At 34.1% G+C, this 19,466-nt stretch overlaps 2 protein-coding genes across 2 annotated transcripts; one reads left to right on the forward strand and one right to left on the reverse strand.

The window, feature by feature from the left end:
• Positions 1–7,711: 7,711 nt before the first annotated feature.
• Positions 7,712–10,144, reverse strand: LOC147473551 (uncharacterized). The gene is made up of 4 exons (XM_086587303.1): positions 9,982–10,144; positions 9,064–9,342; positions 8,515–8,653; positions 7,712–8,060 (listed from the first exon to the last, which is right to left on the reverse strand). Exons 1-4 carry the CDS (start codon positions 10,142–10,144, stop codon positions 7,712–7,714), a joined length of 930 nt encoding a protein of 309 aa, XP_086443429.1.
• Positions 10,145–13,212: 3,068 nt separating this feature from the next.
• On the forward strand, positions 13,213–18,686 carry LOC147473552 (putative F-box/LRR-repeat protein 23). Its single transcript, XM_086587349.1, has 2 exons — positions 13,213–13,389; positions 17,541–18,686. The coding sequence occupies exon 2, from the start codon at positions 17,594–17,596 to the stop codon at positions 18,494–18,496; it is 903 nt and encodes a 300-aa protein (XP_086443475.1). The 5' UTR covers positions 13,213–13,389; positions 17,541–17,593; the 3' UTR covers positions 18,497–18,686.
• The last annotated feature ends 780 nt before the right edge of the window (positions 18,687–19,466 follow it).

Consider the following 19,466-nt stretch of genomic DNA (forward strand, 5'->3'; position numbering starts at 1 on the left):
AGGCTGTAATCCAACCCCACTCTGACTCTCTTTGGAGACCAATTGTGTTGGGTCCACTCATCCACTAATCATGGTGACTGGTACTATGGTGGAAAGAAACCACATGGTGAAATAAGGAAGCCAGAATTGGTTCTAAACATAACACCGGGAGCCACACGAACGTGAATTTTTATGTTGTGCATATATTGAATTTTGTAACCGTTGGATAGATCACAAGAAATCTAAATGCTACTGAACGTTGGAAGGCGTCCAATTCAAACTCTGCCACTTGAGAGAAAAATGTTGCACTACTTTTGCAATTATGTTGATTGTTGACGTACTTTAGTAGCAAACAGGGCCGGCCCTACCTCTTGCCAACTTCCTAGGGCCCCCAATTCCACCCGAGGACCCAAATCACTCCTCTGCTCTGTCAAGGCCTCCAACTATTCTACTACAATCTACATTAAAAAGACCATAGGGGGATTAGGGGGCCATTTACAGGGAACTGTCAGATTCTCAATGGTCAAATAAAACTAAGAATCGAGAAAACTACCAGAATAGTGGGGCAGGTAAAACTTACCTGTCAAATAATTGTTTTCTGATGTTCACGTTTTCTGATACTAAAGTAGCTATTTGTTTAGAGAGTCTACTCTTTTTTTTAAAGTACAAAAGATGTAACAAATACGCATTCTGAATTTCTGATCATTGAATTGTTAATTTAGTGTTTGTGTTACAAAACAAGGATTAACGTACGGTATTATGTAAGAACATATCTAGGTGGCAGTATCTCCTCTAAATTTGCCTCCACAATTGGTAGAGGCAAATCCAGAGTTATCACTTATTTAGCCGCATCCGGAGATGCAAATTTGTGATTTCAGATACGGATGCGGTGCGACAGTGGTAATCAAGTATTAAACTAAATAACTGCCCAACATTAACATGTTTCTTCTTGATGTGGTGAGAATCAAGTATTATGGTCTACCAAAAAAATCAAATATGTGCATTAAAAGGAGGCCTTCCAAGAGTGCGTGACATGTCACCAGCAATGTGAAGTTACATTGCTTTGATAAAATTCAATATATACAATCTTTAATTATGCTCTCAGTTATTATACTACTTGTTGAGTTCATAGATTTTCTCAATAACAATGCACGTTGGGCCATCAAAAGTGAAGCTTCGTTGAAACAATGATATTATATACATGACTACAAAACACATACATCAAAACCTAAAAGAAAAACCCACACAACTAAGTCAGGGTTTTGAAATAAGCCAAATAGCTTTAAGGTTGCTCCGAATGGTATACTCTGAAAGCTGAGCGAGTTCATGGATTTTTTTTTTTTTTTGGTAATATATACTCTTCTTCGAATAAACTAAAATGTTTTTTTTTTTTTTTTTTTTGTGTGTGTGTGTGTGTGTGTGTGTGTGTGTGTGTGTGTGTGTAGTATACACTCTTTGAATATAAGAAAATGTTTTTTTTTTTCTTTCTTTTTTAGTATATACTCTTCGAATAAAATAAAATGTTTTTTTTAAGTGAAAATTTTATTGATACTGATGAGGAATTTTACAAATAATTAGAACAACATTCACAGAGATCTCAACAACACCTGATAATAAGCCCCACACGTTAGCAGTTTTAGTTTCGCTCCAACAGCGGTTATTAGTTAGGTACTTGACGACACTTTGACAGAAGTACGTGATTTAACATTTTAATCTTGCCTCACTAAGAGCATCTTTAGGTGATAATATACTAGTATCACCTCCAAATTTGTCTCTTCAATTCTGAATTTTGCGAAAAACCATTTCTAAGTGGAAGCAAATTCGGAGTTATCACCTGCCTAGCCGCATCCGTGGATGCAAATTTGTGATTTTGGATGCGGATGCGGCGCGACAGTGGTAACGCCGCGCACCATTCCTAATGTCGCCAAACATTTTTTTGACTTTGACCACAACACACTGTGCCATTACTAATGTCGCGTAAAGGTTTTTTTTTTTTTTTTTTTTTTCAACTTGGGGGGCGGTGGTAATGTCGCGTCCATGCAAGCATTCAATGGCACACGACGGTGGAAGTATTGGCACATGACATTACCAACAGAATGCGGGGTATACCCTATATACAGATTTGCGACCGATATTTGCGTCCACCTAGAGTTTGTCAAAATTTGAGGATACTTTCTTCAAATTTTGGCCTCAAAATTGCAGGTGATATTACCACCACCTAGAGATGCTCTAAATCAGTAAATCTTGTTTACAGGGGCCGACTTCTTAAGCCCCAAATTTACTAATTTCTCTTTATATTATATACTAGGTATTACCTGTGCCTACGACACAGTTTGTTATGAGGTGTTTATTATGTTGTTTGTGGTATTAACCTTGGCACACCCAAATATTTTCAAATGTGTAGGCTATGTGGGAATTTTAGACATTTTATTTTGAAGTGGTACTATACGTTGTTTTATGTGTGGCCTATCTTCAAAACTTGCATGTTCAATATTTACACTCTAGGTATTACCGAAGGCACGAAGTGCTATTGAAGTTATTTCAAAAACAATATTTAAATTGATCGAACAAAATAAAAAAAAAAAATAGTAGTAAAATTGGGATAAGTCAAATCTTTTTCTTCTAGTTATTGGTTTTATGCTCGTGTCTATCAACTTCTCAAGTCGATAGCTAGCAATATTAATCTGTATCTACGGAGACCCTAACAGCATAATAAAAGTACACTACACATTTTTGTCCACACACAATAAGTTGCCAACTATATCAATAATTAAACTAAACAACTGCCAAACATTAACATGTTTCTTCTTGATGTGGTGAGAATCAAGTATTATGGTTTACCAAAAAAATCAAATATGTGAATTAAAAGGAGGCCTTCCAAGAGTGCGTGAGATGTCACCAGCAATGTGAAGTTACATGGCTTTGATAAAATTCAATATATACAATCCTTAATTATGCTCTCACTTATTATACTACTTGCTGGGTTCATAGATTTCCTCAATAACAATGCACGTTGGGCCATCAAAAGTGAAGCTTCGCTGAAACAATGATATTATATACATGACTGCAAAACCCACACATCAAAACCTAAGAAAAAAACCCACACAACTAAGCCAGGGTTTTGAAATAAACCAAATAGCTTTAAGGTTGCTCCGAATGGTATACTCTGAAAGCTGAGCGAGTTCATGATTTTTTTTTTTTGGTAATATATACTCTTGAATAAACTAAAAATGTTTTTTTTTTTTTTTTTTTTTTTTTTTTTTTTTTTTTTTTTTTTTTTTTTTCTAGTATATACTCTTGAATATATATATATATATATATATATATATATATATATATATATATATATATATATATATATATATATATATATATATATATATATATATATATAGTATACACTCTTGAATATAAGAAAATGTTTTTTTTTCTTTCTTTTGTAGTTTAAACTCTTCGAATAAAATAAAATGTTTTTTTTAAGTGAAAATTTTATTGATAATGACGAGGAATTTTACAAATAATTAGGACATGCGTACAACAAGCTGCGCTGCAAGTCTTTTCTGAATAGAGAATCCTATTTTTCTAAAAACAAATTCGTTAGAACCAGCTGTCATAACGTTACTGTCTATAACTTTCTGAAGTTTCTTGAGAAGCTCAACAGACTATTGTTCCACGAAGCCGAAAGTGTGGAAACTAAACGGAATGAAACAATTCTGGTTAGCCGTGCAAGCTTCCTCTTGTTTCTCCATCTTCCCTGTCGCTGCTCTCTTAGCTGCTTCTCCTACCTCAAAGACTCCATTCCCAAGCCCTACCAACGGAGAGGTGCCAGTTACATCAACACATGCATGTCTCCCCTAAGACCAACTGTATATCAATACATCCGCAGGCCGAAGTGTAGATCTTCCCTCATTCAGATCAGTGAGAAAATTCACGGGAGCCTAGCTCCTTTTTCACTTGTACCCCATCGCTCCAAAATGCATCACATAAAATATCTCTGACATGATCATGTCGGTATTTGAAACCTGGAAAATGTCTACAATGTGCTGCATGGTCCCCGAAAGCATCTAGTCTACTATTTTTGCAAACAGGCATAGACCACCATCAGAGTACAAAGGAATCATAAAACGGTACCAGAGAATAGAACGATACTCCACCGGCATCATACGCTGTCCAAGTCCCTCTATCAGAATAGCAAGTAGAAAATCATTTGCGTGTTCTGACTGCAAGCATCTAATGACTGCTTTCTGACGAGCAGATAACACAAACTCCCTCTCAAGACCAGCAACAATCTTACCATAGAACGCTTTCGCCAAATTTTTTTGTGGTTTTGAGGGGACGGTAACATTCACAGCCATAGAATTGAGGTCAAAATCGAGTAGACAAAGACTCAATGAAGTGGTACTATACGTTGTTGTATGTGTGGCCTATGTTCAAAACTTGCATATTCAATATTTACACTCTAGGTATTACCGAAGGCACGAAGTGCTATTGAAGTTATTTCAGAAACTGTATTTAAATTGATCGAAGAAATTAAAAAAAATAAAATAGTAGTAAAATTGGGATAAGTCAAATCTTTTTCTTCTAGTTATTGGTTTTATGCCCGTGTCTATCATCTTCCCAAGTCGATAGCTAGCAATACTAATCTGTATCTACGGAGACCCTAACAGCATAATAAAAGTACACTACATATTTTTGTCCACACACAATAAGTTACCAACTATATCAATAATTAATCTAAACAACTGCCAAACATTAACATGTTTCTTCTTGATGTGGGGAGAATCAAGTATTCTGGTCTACCAAAAAAATCAAATATGTGAATTAAAAGGAGACTTTCTAAGTGTGCGTGAGATGTCACCAGCAATGTGAAGTTACATGGCTTTGATAAAATTCAATATATACAATCCTTAATTATGCTCTCACTTATTATACTACTTACTGAGTTCATAGATTTCCTCAAATACAATGCATGTTGGGCCATCAAAAGTGAAGCTTCGCTGAAACAATGATATTATATACATGACTGCAAAACCCACACATCAAAACCTAAGAAAAAAACCCACATAACTAAGCCAGGGTTTTGAAATAAGCCAAATAGCTTTAAGGTTGCTCTGAATGGTATACTCTGAAAGCTGAGCGAGTTCATGGAACTTTTTTTTTTTGGTAATATATACTCTTCGAATAAACTAAAATGTTGTTGTTGTTGTTGTTGTTTTTTTTTTTTTTTGTTGTTGTTGTAGTATATACTCTTCGAATAAAATAAAATGTTTTTTTTTAAAGTGAAAATTTTATTGATACTGATGAGGAATTTTACAAATAATTAGGACATGCGTGCAATAAACTGCACCGCAAGTCCTTTCTGAATAGCAAATCCTATTTTTCTAAAAACAAACTCGTTAGAAACAGCTGTCATAACGTTACTGCCCATAACTTTCTGAAGTCTCTTGAGAAGCTCAACAGACTGTTGTTCCACGAAGCCGAAAGTGTGGAAACTAAATGAAATGAAACAATTCTGGTTAGCAGTGCAAGCTTCGTCCTGCTTCTCCATCTTCCCTGCCGCTGCTCTCTTAGTTGCTTCTCCTATCTCAAAGACTCCATTCCCAAGCCCTACCAACGGAGAGGTATCACAAATTACATTTTAAATTGCATATAGTGTATCACAAATTAAACTTGTCGACACTAGACCCTAAGCCTAAACCCTAAACCTCTACACACTAAACCCTAAATCCTTGTAAATTAGACCCTAATAATAAACTTTAAACCCCAATAAACTAGACCCTAAGCCTGAACCCTAAAAACCTCTAGACACTAAACCCTAAGTGCATAAACCCTAAACCTTAAGACACGAATCCTAAAACCCTGTAAACTAGACCCTAAGTCTAAACCCTAAACCTCTAGACACTAAACCCTAAACCAACTCATTGCATTTCATAATAGTTGGTCGAAACTATTAAATAATAAAATACATTTTGTGAAAAATGCATATCATTACGCATATACATTTTAAAATGCATTAGTATTTTAACGCTAGTGGTTTATATTTGTGCAATATGCATTTAAAAATGCAAAATAGGTGGTTATAATTGATTATTTGTAAACTTTTCTAAAAGAGGCTCCCTAACCCAACTTCTTGATTGTTAATCTGCCTTTGTTATTCTTCCCTAGTCTAACTAAATGATTGAATTTACAGAGAAATAAAGTGACCGAGTTGGTTAACAAACATCGCAGTAAAGAAGGCAAAAAACTGTGGCCTATTGATTCGCCGATTCAAGTTATGGACTGCCCCCAACAAGAATCATCGTATGCCCATAATCCCAATACTTTTAAAGCTTCTGTAAATTATTGACTCATTATGAGGACTCTAATATCAATTATGATTTCAGGGTGGACTGTGCAATTTATGTATGCAAGTTCATGCAATGGTCGTATAAGAAAAACAATGCCTTCTTATTCACAACAAGCAATTGTGGAGAAAAAATTCAAAAAGCTCGTGCAAAGTTGACATACAAGCTCCTGTCTGACAAGAAAAGAAGTTGGAGCTTAAAGCCTGAATAAAATGCAGTGATTGGAAAGGAAGAATGAATCACTTGAAACTGAGTGTTTCGATTTTGGATTTTAAGTTTAGTTTATAATGTATGTAAACTTGAAAGTTTGGAATTACTGTAAATTGTTCCACTAGAAATTTGATTCCTACATCGATGCTTCTAACAAACACACACTTTGATGTTATATTAGGGAATCATTTCGATCTGTCGCGGACTTTGCCATTGTTTATATAGGATCTGCTGCATTTCTTTGCAATTAAAAGATAATTGTTGGCATTCTTGAATAATCTATAAGCTACCAACATATAGCTAACTAATATACACAAAAAGACAATTAACTCAATGAGAAAATATTTTACATTACAATGCTACGTTGAAAACTATACATGTTTACTTACAATACCTACAAATATCGTTGCAATACTTTGGAAAGCTTCACATTTATTTTTCTTCATCTCAGCACGAATTCAAACTATAAATCAAAGTAATGGAGGTAAAAAACAAGCTCTGCATTTCAAAATACTAAGCAACATGACAGAGCTACTACTAAACCCCAAACCCACTAAACACCCATAAATCCTAAACACTAAACCCTAAACCAACTAAAACCTAGACCCTAAACTCTAAACCTAGTAAACAATAAACCCTTCAGCACCTAAACAATGCTATGCAATTCACATTTTTTGCTGCACATTTTAAAATGCATTCACATTTTCTTGTTGTACATATAAAAACACTAAACCACATTTTAAAATGTGATTCCCAAATTTTGCAATTTTTTTAAAACAATGACTTCATAGTTTAACCCTAAAGCCCTAAAAACTTAACCTTAAACTACCTAATCAATAAACCAAAAATCATTAACTTTGAACCCTACACCCTAAATACCTAAACCATATACTTCAATTCACAAATTTTGCTATGCATTTTAAGAAGCAAATTACAATATTTGCACTGCATTTTAAAATGCACTGTGCAGGTCTTGGTGCAAATAATTCGTAATTCAAAATTAACATCATCAAGAGTAACCAAAATTTGACAACTCTCACAATTTTCTTAAAGTATATGAACATAAACAAGAAACAAACTTTAATACAAAAATAATATAACACCAATCAATTGATATAACAAATCCCATATATATAGAAAGAAATAAAACAAATAATACATAAATGTTAATAAATTGACTAAGATATTTCTACAGGACAAGTAGCACGATTGTGATAAACCTTTTGATTGCACCTACTGCACTTGCGAAGCTTCCTAATTTTCACACCTTTACTCTCTATTCTTTTGTTCCTTCTACGACCTGGAGTTCTCCTAGTTTCAAGGGGCAGAATATGAGTATCTTTATTCACCTCTAGCGACTTCTCGTAATCAGGAACCAGCTCGATGGCATGTGAGTACGACTCACGAAATGCATTCACTAAAAAATATGAATCACAGAACTTATAAACATCTTCACCAATCCGTAAAATGCATTGTAAAGCATGCGCACAAGGAAACCCTTGAATAAGCCAACGTCCACAACTGCACCTAAAACAACTCAAATCAACACAGTGAGACCGCTCAGAGTGAACTTCAAACACAAAATCGGATGATTTTGTCACTTTCTATGTCCGACCCTCTGATAATGTTCGAGCCAACACCTTCTCCATTTTAGGACACAACTTAGAACTCCATCCCTACATTTTTCCCGACGCTTAGACATCATATCCATAATCTTAATCTGAATTTTATCAACCATTGATGTAACCGCATGTATCGATTCAAAAAAGACTATCCAAGAATTGAAACATTCGGCAATATTCGAACACATCTCTCCGTACCTTATTCAAAAAGAAAATTTTACCAATAAATAATTAAATTAGATAATTAAAAAAAATAAAAATAAAAATAAAATAGTAGAATATTAAAATGTATCCAAATAACAATACTTAACATGATTAAGTAGTATGAAAAACAGAATTACAATAATAGAAATAAGTACTTATTTCCCAGAAAATATGCATTAGCCCAATTCTCAAAAGGCACATCCTCATTCAAATAATTATAAACTCCACTGCTAACAAGTCTTAAAACCTCCATGGCTTTCACAAATTCATCATGAGTTGCAGCATAAGCACAATCTGTAAACAACTTCTCAATGTAGGAACACTTTGTATCCATGCTTGAGACTTTTGATACTACATTCTTCTTTAGATGCCAAAGACAGAAACTATGGTATGAGTCAGGAAAAACCTTTGGGATATATGTAACCAACCCATGATGCCTATCAGGAAAAAAATGTAATTCTCCTTTTGCGTGAAACAACCTTCTTCAAATTCTCTAAAACCACTCCCAATTTAAGGCCATCCTCTAAAACTACTATTGCAAAGGCCAATGGAAATATCCCCGAAGTTCATAATTGAAATACTTAGTAGCAATCATTTAAGTAACAACATAAAAAAAAAAAAAAGTAAATAATTTGATGCTCAATATTAAAGCAAAATTACATACTATTTAACTAAAACATCTATAAAATGAATTTTGAACATACCTTGATCAGCATTTTTCGATGTTGCCGATAACAAACAACCCTTGTATTTCGCCTTCAAAAAAGTGCCATCCAAGCAGACCATAGGACGGCAATAATTAAACCCATGAATACATGCCTCAAATGATATAAAAAGTCTCACAAACTGGCGTGTATTCTTGTCCAACTCCAACTGAATATGACTACCAGGGTTGGTTCTCTGTAAAGCATCAGTATACCATTCCAACAGTGTATAAGAAAAAGCATCATCCCCATATACCTCCTTCATAGCCAATTCTTTACCTGTAACGCATAATAATAATTTAAATCCAATCCATAATCTCTTTTGAATTCTTTTATTATGTCTTTGGGTTTCAACAGCGAGTTGTCCTTCACTTGATTAATAACAACACTCTTCACAAGTTGACTCGTCATCCTAGGATTCAATGAATCCTTAAAACCAACACCACATGTATGATTAGGTTCTATTTTAGTAATTTCAAATAATTGGGTAATCTTAAACCTCGCAGTTGCACGAATTCTCCAAGGACACCCCATCTCCATATAGTTACCACAAACCGCAGTCACTAAATAGGGGTTATTCTTTTTCAGCTTGTAAACAAATCCATTTTCATTGCAATATTTGAATAAAATATTCCTAAATTCAACCGCACCACCAGAAAACCTTTGTCCAACCCGGCCCAGTAATCAATGTTGCCCACAAACTAGATTTCAAAGGCTTGCATACTTCTGGAGTTGGTGCAAACAACATGGTACAATTCTCAACCTCATCACAAATCAAAGTTTAAATTGAGTCATCCAAACCAACAAAAATCTTAAAGGAGGAAATTCCTTTTTCACAAAGAAATAAAGCTAATGATTGTAACTCTGAATGAGTATCAATTGAATACTTTTTCTCATCACGAATAAAATAAAGCTTACAAGCCAATGGGGTAACATCTCTCCATTTATCATATATGTTGCGCTTTAGTGTGCTAACTGTAGAATCCAACCCAATACGAATAGCAAGTGTATCATATAGATATGATATCACAGCAAAAACATGATTACCCTTTTGAATTGTATGTGTATCAGTATTTTCCATTGCAACTGCACGAAAAAAAAAAACGTTCTTATTATGTTTGTATGAAATATGAGTGAATTAACAATTCAAAACAATTCCATTTCAACACAATATGCACTTATATGAAATATGAGTGAAATAACAATGCATTTTAAAATGAGAAAAGAGTCTGACCTTATTAATACCAGAGTATTGACAAATTTTTTGAACACTGAGATTGTGGAAGAAATAAATTAGAAATAAAAAGAATGAATGTAAGTGAAGAATATAAATTTTGAAACTGTGAAGTAGTTTTTTTTTTTTCCTATCAAAAACGGTTAAAGGGTAAAAAGAGAAGACGGAAAAGTTTGAAAAAAAAGGTTTCGCGGGTGGTCTCGAGTCGTATCCCCAATTTCGAAAACATTTTTTAAATAACGACTTTTAGTAATGAAAAAGTCCAAAATGGTATTAAAACCCAAAAATAATATTTCTAGGTCTTTAAAAGTAATTTTGTTTTTGAAGTAGCTCTGTAGCCCAATTTCTTGATTGGGGATACGACTCGAGACCACCCACGAAACCTTTTTTTTCAAACTTTTCCGTCTTCTCTTTTTACCCTTTAACCGTTTCTGAAAAAAAAAAAAAAAAAAGAAAAAAGAAAAAAGAAACCTTAATTCCTTCTTTTTATTTCTAATTTATTTCTTCCACAATCTCAGTGTTCAAAAAATTTGTCAATACTCCGGTATTAATAAGGTCAGACTCTTTTCTCATTTTAAAATGCATTGTTGTTTCACTCATATTTCATATAAGTGCATATTGTGTTGAAATGGAATTGTTTTGAATTGTTAATTCACTCATATTTCACTCATTGTCTTCAATTGTTGCCTCTCCTATCAGTTTTTTCTCTTCATCATTTAAGGCAAGTATACATTTTTTTGAAACCTGCAAATATTTGTATAATCAACATTATTCAGTATAAAAATAAAATTGTATTTTAGTTACAATCACTAATCAATATACTAGCATAGTTAAGCCAAATATATATTATATTACAAATTTGTTACCTTGTTATTTGGCAAGTTCAGTAGCATCTCCTTGGATATTACTTTAGTCATTTTTGTTAAGTCCCATCTTGCAACACGTGGATAGGTGATTACATCTATTTGTAGTGGCTGAATTACTGATGTGTGCTCACACACCCAATACTATAGTGCGAAAAAATTATTAAAAACAAATTAACAAGTAACCTAGGTATTATAGCTAGATTATTGAGATATAAGATTACTTACCAGAAGCTGCAAAACACATCCTGTAACTTTTGTAGGCTTTGAGCGATGGTTTCTTATTCTGCTCATTAAATCATGCTGGATTACAGAAGGCCAGCAGATGCCCTTAATGGTATCAAAATCATCAACGTGTTGGATAAATGAGCTTGCTAATGTCCCTGCAGCACTTGGGAAGAAGATGGTTGCAGTCATGTACATTATAACTAGTTTTACAAAATCTCCCAATGCGTACATATCGCGTCTAATTAATGAGTTATTTATTGCATCCACCACAACAGATTTATGTATGTAAGATTCCTTCCCCCTCAAAATTCCTCAAATAGAAATCACTCTTTGGCGCTTTGTATGTGTTCCTCTGGAAAACTTGTACCATTTTCCCTTCTAGTGGGAGCCCAAACGTTAATGCAATATCTTTCTCTGATAGTTTCAAGGGTTTTTCACCAATTCTGAAGGCATCTTCCTCATAAGAGTATGTTCCTATAATGAGATTATCTTGCTTTTGTTTTTGGTCACGATAGAGTCCCTATCGAATCTTTTTTCGTAGAACAACATGAAGAAACTCCCAAAAGGTGTACCTCTAAATAAGTACAAGTGGTGCTCATTGATTTTGTCCCGGATCCCATTGATTAAGTCGTATAGTCCCTTGAGATTGCATCGATATTCCCCAAATGAGCTACTTTCCGTATCTTCTTCAACTGGTTTTGGAATCTCCTTCTTAACTTTATGTTTTAGATCATCTTCAAAATTTGAGTCAGAGTTTTCCTCATCTGCACTGCTAAAATGAAATACAAAATGAATTTGCATTTTGAAATGTATGACCAATGAATGGATTTTACATTTTAAAATGTTGCCAGAGATTTCACATTTCAAAAAGTTGGCATACGCATTCCTAAAACAAATTGAAACCTTTATTTACTAATTACAAAGTAAGCAATGCTTGTAAACAATTCAGTTTTTTTAATTTCACAATCACAGTTAATGTTAACCAATCAAATAAAAGCTTTATAAGGAAAGTGAGTGAAACATCTACGTTTTCGAAAATATTATATCGGATTTTGGAAATAAATGAGAAATTAATGGAAGATGGTAATTGCTATACGTTGAATTCACTAATTAATAAATTTCTATATATGATAAAATTGGAAACAAATTTATTACATACCTTTGATCACGATTCGCAATTGACGTCTTCTTCATTTTTGATCTCTCACAAACTTAATTTTCTCGAAAATTTAGTTCCCTAAATTGAGTAACTTTTCATATCTAATTTTTTTGATTCAGTTACCCTTTTTTGTGTGAAAATCAAAATTTTGTTTTGCATCCCACTAAGTTACTGGGTAGATAGTCGGTTCTGCTGGTTTATAAGTGAGGATATTTTTGTCTATTCATGGTAAAGTTGGGTAAGAGGTGTCAGTTCCATATTCTGGTCAAATTGGGGTATTAAATTCTAAAATAATTTAAGAGGAGTCTTAGGACTACTAAATATTTATAACTAACTCCTCTAGACTAATTTTTTGTATTCCCAATTTCGAAAACATTTTAAAAATAACGACTTTTAGTAATGAAAAAGTCCAAAATGGTATTAAAACCCAAAAATAATATTTCCAGGTCTTTAAAAGTAATTTTATTTTTGAAGTAGCTCTGTAGCCCAATTTCTTGAATAATGTATCCAGCCCACCTATTTTATAATTCATATGGTCCCATTTACGGTCTGAAGCCTGGCCCATAAAACGGTTGTAGATATCAAATTCTTACAACCGGGTTTATAGGATCGATTCTCAAACTATTTTTGTTTTATACGGGTGTTGTCAACGTGTGAAAATCGAAGTACGAAAAGGTAACTGAATAAGAAGTATACTAAAATTGGTAGTTTGGTACACAGAAACGAAACAAAAGAGAAAATAATTTATATATTTATTTATGAGTAAAGCTGGTCGGAACCTGCGCACCCTAGACGTCCTCTTATTTATTTATTGGGAAGGATGAACAGTGAGGAATAAGACTGTAAGTTTCTTTTCATTGGAATTTATTTGCTGCTAAAGTTTCAATTTTTATTGGTATTGTGAGAGTGATTTTAGTTTAGTTTGTATTGTTATTTGTTACCACTTTCCTTCTCTTTACTGTTTATTAGTGTGATACTTCATTGCCTCATTGGCTTCGTTTAAATAGTCTATCTATTTGAATATTGGTTGGATTGTTCTTTGTCTCTTTTCTTTCATACCACGATACCCATCCTTGCAAGTGTTAATTTTATTCCAACCGCTAGAAGATACCTCTGTTGAACCTAGGATTCATGTTCGAAATTTTCTTGTAGCTAAAGCATTTAAGCTTTGCCCAATAGAATATACAAGCGGTGTAGAATGACTTATATGCAAATAACATTAAGTACAGATTGAGCTAATATAGCTCTTCCTGAGGTACTTAGATTTCCAGTGACTAAGTCGAGCATGAGCATGAGCATGAGTTTTGGAGATAAAATTGTATATATATATATATATATTAAGACAGTAGTATAAATAAATATGGTGATAGAGGATCACCTTTGCGTGGCCCACATCTAGGATGAAAGTAGTCAGTGGGATTACCATTAACAAGAAAAGCATTTTGTAAAGCATTGATGCAAAGAAGTCTTAGCTGGATAACAGTTGAATGGAAATCTTTAGTAGATAGGGCTTCATGACAAGTAAGAACATGATCCAGGATAGAGCTACCTTTTACAAAAGCGCATGGTTAATGGATACAATTTTACACATTATAGTTCCTTTTTTTTTTCTTTTTTTTTTTGGCTAAAGGGTAATTGTATTAGATAGCAAAGAAAAAAACATTATACATTTTGTGAGGGCCCTGGGTAGACCACTCCGACATACTTTTTTTTTATTTTTTTTTAAGAAATAAATCTAAAATAAGTAGTGTTGATTCTCTACCCTATAAACAAAATTAGGTCTATTCTCCCACCATTGTTTATGGACTTTTGCTAGGGTCGCTCATTTCATTGCACACAAGTCTGCTCCGAAATTTACCTCCCTCCATGTGCTTGTTAGAACTATATCTGCCTTCCCGTTAGTCCTTATTTCCCAATCTGCTCTAACTTTCCAGTGCATTGAGTTAGTTTGGAATGCTTTAATTGTTGTTGTGGAGTCCGACTCCACCCATACTTTCGTGATCCCCATTTAATAGGTCGTAAGATAAGTTCAGTGAGAATTTTAGAACTACAGTTACATAAACTAATAGGTCTAAAACCATTTTACTTTATGGGTGAGAGATTTTTTATATCAAAAGTATACCAATTATGATTAAGTAGAGAGAATGAAAGTCACATGTGCCAAATAAAACCAGAAACCATATCCTTGACATCTTTTTTTTTTTCCGCCACTAATACGGGAAAAAAGCCACCAGGAAATTCATCGACGTAAAGATTTCCAAGGCTCTAAACTCCTAACAGCTTGTTTTATTTATAGTTTAGTATACGGTTTGAGTAAAAAATTATTATTTTCATTGGACACAAGATCAAGGGTAATGTTCTAGTACCATGTTTGGAGATTTTGTGCTTTGTGCTTTGGGCTGCTCGAATGCTCTTGTTTGTGTTCCTTCTTTTTAATGTTTTTTTCTTGTAGTACCAACCAAATTTCTCTTTCTCTCTCTCTTGTTCTCTATCAATATATTTGCATATACATTATTGATCATCTGCGTGTTTTCCATAATAACCTAGTTGGACGTGCCCATCCTCTTGTATTGGCATGAGTTCTCGTCTTGAGAGTGTGCATGTGTACACTTTTGCTTATCCTAATGATTTCATGTTTGACTAATTTTCAATTTTTTTGTCCAAGTTTAAGCTGTGATCATTGATTTGTTGTTGTGTTTTTTTTTTTTTTTTTTTTTTTTTTTGTGCTTAAGGGTAATTGTATTAGATAGCAAAGAAAAAAACATTATACATTTTGTGAGGGCCCTCGGTAAACCACTCCAACATATTATTATTATTATTTTTTAAGAAATAAATCTGAAATAAGTTTTTTTTTTTTTTTAAGAAATAAATCTGAAATAAGTAGTGTTGATTCTCTACCCTATACACAAAATTAGGTCTATTCTCCCACCATTGCTTTTGGCCTTTTGCTAGGGTCGCTCATTTCTTTGCACACAAGTCTGTTCCGAAATTTACCTCCCTCCATGTGCTTGTTAGAACTATATCTGCCTTCCCGTTAGTCCTTATTTCCCAATCTACTCTAACTTTCCAGTGCACTGAGTTAGTTTGGAATGCTTTAATTGTTTAGTTTGGAATGCTTTAATTGTTGTTGTGGAGTCCGACTCCACCCATACTTTTGTGATCCCCATCTAATAGGTCGTAATCTATTAGAGTATTAGTGATAAGTTCAGTGAGAATTTTAGAAATACAGTTACATAAACTAATAGGTCTAAAGCCATTATACTTTATGGGTGAGAGATTTTTTATATCAAAAGTATACCAATATGATTAACAGTAGAATGAAAGTCACCTGTGCCAAATAAAACCATAAACCATATCCTTGACATCTTTTTTTTTTCCGCTACTAATACGGGAAAAAAGCCACTAGGAAATTCATCGACGTAAAGATTTCCAAGGCTCTCAACTCTTCACAACTTGTTTTATTTATAGCTTAGTATACAGTTTGAGTAAAAAGTTATTATCTTCATTGGGCACAAGATCAAGGGTAATGTTCTAGTACCATGTTTGGAGATTTTGTGCTTTGTGCTTTGGGCTGCTCGAATGCTCTTGTTTGTGTTCCTTCTTTTTAATGTTTTTTTCTTGTAGTACCAACCAAATTTCTCTTTCTCTCGCTCTTGCTCTCTGTCAATATATTTGCATATACATTATTAATCATAGGCGTGTTTTCCATAATAATCTAGTTGGGCGTGCCCATCGTTTTGTATTGGCATTTGTTCTAGTCTCGAGAATGTGCTTGTGTACACACATGGCTTATCCTAATGATTTCACGTTTGACTAATTTTCAATTTTTTTGTCCAAGTTTAAGCTGCTGATCATTGATTTGTCGTTTTTTTTTTTTTTTTTTTTTTTTGCTTAAGGGTAATTGTATTAGATAGCAAAGAAAAAAACATTATACATTTTGTGAGGGCCCTCGGTAGACCACTCCAACATACTTTTTTTTTTAAGAAATAAATCTGAAATAAGTTTTTTTGTTTTTGTAAGAAATAAATTTGAAATAAGTAGAGTGTTGATCCTCTATCCTATAAACAAAATTAGGTCTATTTTCCTACCATTGCTTCTGGCCTTTTGCTAGGGTCGCTCATTTCTTTGCACACAAGTCTGCTCCGAAATTTACCTCCCTCCATGTACTTCCTTTAGTCCTTTCCCAATCTGCTTTAACTTTCCAGTGCACTGAGTTAGTTTTGAATGGTTTAATTGTTGTCGTGGAGTCCGACTCCACCCATACTTTTGTGAACCCCATCTAATAGGTCTATTAGAGTATTAGTGATAAGTTCAGTGAGAATTTTAGAATTACAGTTACATAAACTAATAGGTCTAAGGCCATTATACTTTATGGGTGAGAGATTTTTTTTTTCAAAATTATACCAGTATGATTAACAGTAGAATGAAAGTCACCTGTGCCAAATAAAACCAGAAACCATATCCTTGACATTTTTATTTTTTATTTTTTATTTTCCGCCACTAATACGGGAAAAAAGCCACCAGCATCGACGTAAAGATTTCCAAGGCTCTAAACTCCTAACAGCTTGTTTTATTTATAGCTTAGTATACGGTTTGAGTAAAAAGTTATTATCTTCATTGGGCACAAGATCAAGGGTAATGTTCTAGTACCATCTTTGGAGATTTTGTGCTTTGTGCTTTGGGCTGCTCGAATGCTCTTGTTTGTGTTCCTTCTTTTTAATGTTTTTTTCTTGTAGTACCAACCAAATTTCTCTTTCTCTCTCTCTTGCTCTCTATCAATATATTTGCATATACATTATTGATCATAGGCGTGTTTTCCATAATAACCTAGTTGGACGTGCCCATCCTCTTGTATTGGCATGAGTTCTCGTCTTGAGAGTGTGCTTGTGTACACTTTTGCTTATCCTAATGATTTCACGTTTGACTAATTTTCAATTTTTTTGTCCAAGTTTAAGCGATGACCTGCTGATCATTGATTTGATTTCGTTTGCAGGCTAGAAATTGCAGCAAGTCGAACCACATTGTTAAATACTGTAAGGTTCATATATGTTGTGCATAACGATGAGCAAAAGAAGAAGTACAACTTGTCAACAGGTGACAAAGATCAAAAGAAGAAAAACTTTGAAGAAAGAAGTGAGGAACTGGATTGATTTGCCTCTAGATGTTTTGATTAGGATCTTTATGAAACTTGGGGTAATTGAAATTCTAGTCAATGCTCAAAAGGTATGTTCTTTATGGCGGGAAGTTTCCAAAGAGCCCCAAATTTTTCGCTCTATAATTATTAGAGATCCAAAAAAGTATTTTACTCGGCAAAATCATTTTGAAAATTTTGCTAAGGAAGCAGTGGATAGAAGCTGCGGACAGCTGGTAAAACTCTCAGGTAATTCTTGGATTACTGAGGGGCTTGTGAACTACATTGTTGATCAATCAAATCCGTTGAAATCTCTTCGATTAGGATTTCAGGCATTATTGACAGATAATGGATACATTGCTCTTCTCAAAAGACTTGATCTTTTGGAAGACTTTGTACTGTCCCAAGTTTATTTTGAGAGGAAAGTGATTGAAGAATTAGGTCGTTCTTGCCAGAATTTGAAATATTTTCGCCTGAATTTGAACAGAATATTATGGAAGTGGAAGGCCAATTGGGACGAAGAGGCATTTGCTATTGCTGAAAACCTGCCTCAGTTACATCGCCTTTGTCTTGTTGAAAGCACACTGTCAAATAGGGGCTTGCAAGCCATTCTCGATGGATGTCCCCAGATTGAATATCTTGATCTTCGAAACTGTTTCAACATCGATCTGGGAGGGGAATTTTTTAAGAGATGTGTATGGAGAATAAGAAACATAAAAGTTCGAGATACCGAGCAAATAAAAAAAAAAAACATAAAAATTCGAGATGAAAACTCTTACTTCTGCATCATCATCTTTAGAAAGGTATGCAGAAATTAGTAGGTATGGGTTCTTTTGCCTTTATCATTCTCTGAGAATGAACTCGAATGAGTTCACCAGTAATGAGGACCCTAGCAGTATGTATTTTTCAGTTCTTTTTAACTATGGTGAATTGTGTATTATTAATGATGGTGATGGCAGCTACTCATTTGGACTCTTAACTTTATGATTATATTTGGTTATTAGATAATTTTCCATTGGAAGAACTGTTAGAGCAGTATTAGAGTTCATTTTAAGTATTTGCAAATTTGTTTCTAACTGTTTTTATTGAATTTGTGCATTTTGCACTTGCAAAATAATGCTCTAATTAGATCGTGAAGAAATAAGATTTGATTTGGATGCAGCAGTGATGTGAATAATGGCTATTAGATTGGAACATGCCTAAATATAGAACAAATCGGTTCCAATTAGGATTTTCGTAAATAGTAGCTCTATACAACAGCCTAAAGACTCTTTCCCTGATGTCCAATATTCTCAGTGAGGGGTAGGGGTAGGCTGGTAGCATTCCTAAATAAGCTACAATCAAGTGATATAAGAGTGTTTAAACCAGGAAGGACAAAGATAAGTTACCTGTTGCATACCAAAGTCTGACAGCAAGGCCAAGTTAGGGAGATTTTCATCAAAGCCAAACCAACAGACTCTTGCATTCAAGCCTAGAGAACCTTGCAGTGTGTGTCCATAGAGGGGCATCCATTACAGACGTAGAGAGAGATAGAACTCGAGTGCACCCATTCTGAACCTTGCAGTGTGTGTCCATAGAGGGGCATCCATTACAGACGTAGAGAGAGATAGAACTCGAGTGCACCCATTCTGTCCAGACGCATAGAGAGAGACAGAACTCGTCCTGACCAGACAACCTTCTCCTCACCCTATACAAAGAAACAGAAACCATTGATTGTCTTATTCTTCTTCTCTTCTTCCTGTCAGCCGCCAGAGAGAGTTATATTGCTGTTCTAGAGGGTAGTCTGTT

This window comes from Coptis chinensis, unplaced genomic scaffold (assembly GCF_015680905.1).
Source record: "Coptis chinensis isolate HL-2020 unplaced genomic scaffold, ASM1568090v1 utg2340_pilon_pilon, whole genome shotgun sequence".
NCBI classification, from domain to species: Eukaryota; Viridiplantae; Streptophyta; class Magnoliopsida; order Ranunculales; family Ranunculaceae; genus Coptis; species Coptis chinensis.